We start from the raw sequence: 5,984 nt of genomic DNA, 5'->3' as shown, positions 1-5,984 counted from the left end.
GTTCTTAAACACTGAATTATTTATATTTTAAATAACCAATATCAATTTACACTATCTAGTATTTTTGTAAAAAATTAATAAAATATGCACTTAATGTTAATTTTCCTTTTACCCAAACCTTGTTTTATTTTAGATAATACAGAATTTCATTTACAGTATTGTGATATAAAACTATGGAACCAAGTCTTTCTGTTTCTGAATTATTTCTTGTAGATGTTAAAGCTTTGATTAGTTTTATAAACTACACCTTTTCACTTTCTGTCAATTATATAAGAATGTATTTATTCTGTTACTGACATTCAATGATTGAGGTTTCTCCTTCATCTAATGTTCTAGCAGTAAAGTTTTTTTATTGAGAATTGTCCTATAATTTCACACATAAATTAATTATTCCCTCAGATTTGGAATCAAAATAAAATGAACATTGACTTAGGAATGTATTTAATAATTGCCCTGATTCAATACACAACTATTAATTTAGATTGTATACTGGCTTTTTCTTTTATCCAAATGTACATATGAAAAACATAAGCACTCATTTTGAGGACTTGTGATGAGTTGAAAATCAAATAACAATATTATCTAGTTAAAGTTCAATACAATTTTTCCCGTAATGGTCAAATGAATACAAAACAGAAAATATGTTTAGGTTACACAATTTGTTTAAAAAGTAGCATGAAAATATATAAAATAAAATACATGAATAAAGGTAATAACCATACAGGAACTTAAAATAAATAAATAAAATCAACAGAAATATAGACAATAGCATATTATTTCATCAGAAAAGTAGTTGGACAGATAATGATTTTTCAAATATCATTTAAAAGTTTTTACAATTAGAAACAATGGTTAAAGATATATTTTTTTAAATTTTTTTGTTGAATATGTTATTTTAATGTCACATAATAGTTATTCACTCTCACAAAAAATTGGGTCTGAAAAAAATGTATTTACCTGAGAAAATTTAATTAAAAAAATTTAAATTTAATTTAAAGCAAAAAATGGTCAAATTGTCTGGAAGACAATGAGTTTTTGGGTAATTTAACTGTTTATTTTGTCTTTTTATAGGTGAAATAATTTTTTTCCCCCGTTTTTTTTCTTATGGAAATTAAAACTGCAAAATGGCCTATTCAAAGTCCGATTTTAAAAATCTTTATTTTTCATGATTTTGGGGGACAATACATCTTTAAATCAAGACTATTCCACTTATATTTGGGGTAAAACATCAGTTTTTTGTTTAAAATAATTGTCAAACTCTGCAATCCTCCAAAAACATAGCAAACCTCATTTTACCAACATAAAAGTGATTGAATAAGTAGTGTACAACTCGCTTGGTTTGTCAATTAAAAAATTTATATATATTTTTGTTAAATACTTAATTTTGTGGTTAAGCATCATTTGTTGGTTTATAATTGCTAAACCTTCACTCTCGGATTAGAGGGGGCGTAATCACCAGCCCAAACAATGTTACAGTACTTTATAAGTAAAACATTTTATTTTAATTTCTTTAGAATACCAATATATTTAGATATTTTATTTAAAATTAAATAACAATAAAAATTGTTGGCAGCCAATAATCTAAAAGACCGAGGAATGATACTTCACTTTTTCTTTAAATTAATTTTCTATTAAAAAACATAACAATTGTTGTGTGTAAGTTTATATCTAATACAATTAGTTTTAGCCGTATTAATTAATATCTGTTTTGTAGTGAACCATTCACTAGCTTATTTAACTCTAAATTAAAAAATTTCAACAAGACATCAATATTGTTATTAAAATATAATAAAGTTGTATCATCTGCAAAAAAAAGGTCTGGAAGATTCACTAATTATTAATTTGAAATAATGATTTTGATCTGTAAAATAGCTTTTAAACCAATCTAAGAAAGGCCTCAAAATACCATTGTGAAACAATTTGAAAATATCAAGGTTAACAACATCAACATTTTTTGATAAATCTAGAAAAGTACATCATAAAATTAATTGTTTTCAAATGCAGTATTAACGGAATTAGTGAGTTCAAGAAAAGCATGAAAAGTGGTATTGTATGCATACATTTTTTATTATTTTTTGAAAAAAAAAAAAAAAAAAAGTGTAAAATTAAGATTGGTATAAAAGTATCCGTTTTTAAGTACAGGATTAACTTTTAAAATGATTAGGTACAGAACCCATCATGAGTGATGGCTTATAATTAATGGAGCAACCTTTTTAAGAATCATGCCCCTCAACCTTTACTAGAATTCAAATTATTAATTATATTAAGCACTTCTGTTTTAGATATAAATGAGAGGCTATATGTGAGGTGGTAATTAAGAGATTAGGTCTTTGGTATTTTTAGGAATATAGAATTACAGGTAGTTCTACACATTTTTGAAAAATAATCACTGAATTCTGGCTAATTAGGTTTGTATTCTCAAAAAATTTCATCTGGTTTCAAATATATATTAAATAAATCAATGTTAACTTTTTGGTTAAACCAGTTGACAAGTACTTACTTGCTACGTTTCAGCTACTTTCAGTAGCCTTGATCACGCAAATGACGTTGACATGATATTCTGTCATTCGTCATAGTTCGGTGACTTGCGCCATCTTTCGTCTGATGTTCAGCTTTCTGCTGGTGTCCCCCTTTGGATGCTCGGGTGTCCCTTTTTATTAAGTCATCATAGATGTGGCTCAGTTCATGTCCTCCCTGGTCTCTGTTGATGTTCATATTTGTTTTTCTTATCCAAATGGCTTCTTTTATTTTTCTTGATAAGTAGTGTTGTTCTTTGTCTAATATTTTTGTATTTTCAAAATCCGGTATGTGATTTTCTATGGTGGCGTGATCTGTGATAGCTGATTTGTGTAGAATTTTAGATTGTGAGTGGCGAGCGCTCCTGGTTCTTGTCCCTACCGTATTTTTTTCCACGTCTGTTTTGTGTTCTATTATTCTTGTTTTTAATGCTCTGCCTGTTTCCCCTATGTATACCTTCTTGCAGTTGTGGCAACCTACTTGGTAGACTATACCACACTGTTGATCTTTGTCAATCTTGTCTTTAGGATGAACGAGACTTTCTCTTAATTTGTTTTTGGGAGTGATATATGTATTTATATTGTGCTGTTTCAATGTTCTTCTTAGCCTTTGAGTCATCCCTTCGACATACGGTAAACCAATGTTGACTCTGGATTTTTCTTTATCTGTTGTTATTTCTTTGTCTTTGTTTGCTTTTCTATGTTCCCTTTTGTCTTTAACTCTTTTAAAACTCCAGTCTGGATATCCGCATGTTGATAAAGCTGCTTTTATATGGCTCATTTCTTGTTTTTGTCCTTCTTCTGTTGATACGATGGATTCACATCTGTCCACTAGGGTGTTGACTACGCTAAGTTTGTGTTCGAGTGGATGATTTGATTGAAAGTGTAGGTATTGGTCTGTGTGTGTCGATTTTCTGTACACTGATGTTTTTATGTTACCATTGTCTTGAATAGTGATTAGAGTATCGAGAAAAGGGATGGTGTTGTTTTTCATGTTCTCCATAGTGAATTTTATTTGGCCTGTCTGGTCAATGGTGTTTAGATGTTGGAGGAGTTCTTCTTCAAATCCAATTGGTACAATTGCCAAGACATCGTCTACATATCTGCGCCAGAAAATCGGTTTGATATGTGATGGTGCTGTTTCTGTGGCACGTTGTTCCAAGTCTTCCATGAATATATTTGCCATTATGGGGCTGACAGGACTGCCCATTGCCATTCCCTCTTTTTGTCTGTAAATATCACCATTAAATGTGAAATATGTCGTGTTAAGAACTAGGCTTAACAGCTCCATGATGTCCTCCGTTTTCAAATTGGTGTTTAATTTTCTTTGGACTTGTTCCAGGATCTTAGTTTCTTTCAGTAAAGTGTTGTGTGTTATATTGATTGTTGGTTTTATAGGTGTCTTTGTGAATAGAGATATAACATCAAAGGATACAAGTGTGTGTTTTTCTATGTCTATGTTGTTCAGTGCTTTTATGTCGACTGCTAATTGTTTAGAGTTTTCCACATGGAATTCTGTGTTTCCAACCAACGGTGATAATAATTTTGAGAGCAATTTGGAGACTTCGTAGTATATTGTGTTGATATTGTCTACGATTGGGCGTAATGGATTGTTCTGTTTGTGGATTTTAGGTGTGCAGTATAGTCGTGGGATGATTTCTGCAGTGGGGAAGAGTTTGGTTTTCCATTGATATGTTATTTTCTTTTCTTCTAGTAATCTGTTTAGGATTTCCACAAGGTTTCTCTTGTATTTCTTTGTAGGGTCCTTTTTAAGTTTTTCGTACACATCCCCATCTTTCATCATGGTGTTTACCTTACGTTTGTAATCAGGGGTGTTCATGATCACCGTAGCTCTGCCTTTATCTGCCGGTAAGATCATGATGTTTTTGTCTTTTTTAAGGCTATGTATGGCTGAATGTTGCTCTTTTGTGATATTTGTTTGTGGTGGTTTGGTGGTTTTTAAAATGCTAGTAACCTTACCTCGTACAATATCTCTTTCCGCTTCAGTTATTTGTTCACAGGCTACTTCAGTGGCTACGATCACATCCTGGATGGGTAGCGTTTCTTTGGCAATCGCAAAATTCAGGCCTTTTTCTAGTATGTCGTGCTCGATCGGTGATAGAATCCTGTCTGACAAATTTACTACCCATTTTTCTTTCAATATCGTGCCGTTCAAATCTATTTTTTTGTTTATGTTATTTCTTAGTTTCTTCGCCTTTTCTTCCCACCATGAGAGTTTGTTTACATGTCGTTCCTTTGTTTTGATAAACTCTGACTCTTGACATTTCTGTATGAAGTTCCGGATATTGTTCCTATCCCCCCCGTTCGTAATATTTTGATCTAGTTTTCTTTCTAGTACTACTTTTCTTTGATCTAGATTTTCTATATTGTTGGTGATTACCCTAATCCGTTCTCTTATTAGTTGTTTTTCCGCTTGTTTTATGATGCTGTGAGCTTTTTCCGTGTTTATTGGACAGCTGAGACGTAGACTCGGGGGTGTGAGTAGCAAGTAAGTACTTGTCAACTGGTTTAACCAAAAAGTTAACATTGATTTATTTAGGTTTGTATTATAAACATATTCATCATTCATATGTATTTTTACTTTCTTTACCAGGATTAATTACAGATTTTTTTACTTCTCAATTTTTAAAAAATGTTACATTTAATCTGATTGAATTTAGTCTTGTAGCATTTTTTCATTTGAAGTGCAGTAATAATGTTGCTATACTTTTTATATCTTGAGATATCGGAACATTTATGAATTTGTTAAAGTTTATGTTTACTAAATTTATTTAGGTGGGGTGGGTAGAGGGGTGTCATCCATAGTTGTTTTAGTGTTTTTTTTTCTTGAATTGCAAAAAGTTTATAAAAAAAATGTATCAAACATTAGAATTAACTGTATAGTTTAGACCAATCAGTTGCAAAATGCACCTATATCTCTAATTCAGTATGAATGGTCAGGAACATCAACCTATTTTAAAGTTAATCATAGTCAATTATTTTTATAATACAGTAGGTAAATGATCAGAGATGTCTGTAAAAATGTGTGTAAAAATAAGTTCTGCATTCATTTTTTTTTTTTAAGTTCTCGTTGGGAAAAAAGAACAATAATTGATAAGATGGTATAAAATAATTATTAATTAGATTATGCTTATTAATTTGATTAAAACAATGTTGAATTCTCCCACAATATTACAAAACCTTCATGATTTATATCTTGAAAACAATTAATTTATAATAACAGCAAAATGTTCTATGTTATTATATTTCAGTTGACTTAAATAAAGCCAATTATAGAATTCTTTTTTGTTTTATTGATTTATAAAAAGCTAATCAGATAGTTCTTTTGTCAATAATAGATCTGGTCGTATTTTGTAATAAATAAAAACCAATAATTGTATTCTAAAATGTTCATAACATATTTTATTAAATACATTATGCATATAACAAAGATGGTAGCCGGCAGAT

At 30.2% G+C, this 5,984-nt stretch overlaps 1 protein-coding gene across 1 annotated transcript; it reads right to left on the bottom strand.

Moving 5' to 3' along the window:
- Positions 1–1,604: 1,604 nt before the first annotated feature.
- On the bottom strand, positions 1,605–5,064 carry LOC144835490 (uncharacterized). Its single transcript, XM_078690575.1, has 2 exons — positions 2,974–5,064; positions 1,605–1,628 (listed from the first exon to the last, which is right to left on the bottom strand). Exons 1-2 carry the CDS (start codon positions 5,062–5,064, stop codon positions 1,605–1,607), a joined length of 2,115 nt encoding a protein of 704 aa, XP_078546701.1.
- Between the last annotated feature and the right edge of the window lie 920 nt (positions 5,065–5,984).

This window comes from Antedon bifida, chromosome 2 (assembly GCF_963402885.1).
Source record: "Antedon bifida chromosome 2, ecAntBifi1.1, whole genome shotgun sequence".
NCBI lineage: Eukaryota > Metazoa > Echinodermata > Crinoidea > Comatulida > Antedonidae > Antedon > Antedon bifida.
The sequence above is the reverse complement of the archived record's forward strand: the minus strand, read 5'-3'. Positions and strand labels throughout refer to the sequence as shown.

What these genes read in the sequence shown, in the direction of transcription:
- LOC144835490 (XM_078690575.1), bottom strand. Translation starts at nt 5,064, where the DNA reads ATGTTAACTTTTTGGTTAAACCAGTTGACAAGTACTTACTTGCTACTC. An exon ending in GTTGCCACAACTGCAAGAAG is followed by an intron (nt 1,629 to 2,973) that starts GTATACATAGGG and finishes GTTTTTTAATAG; the next exon opens with AAAATTAATTTAAAGAAAAA.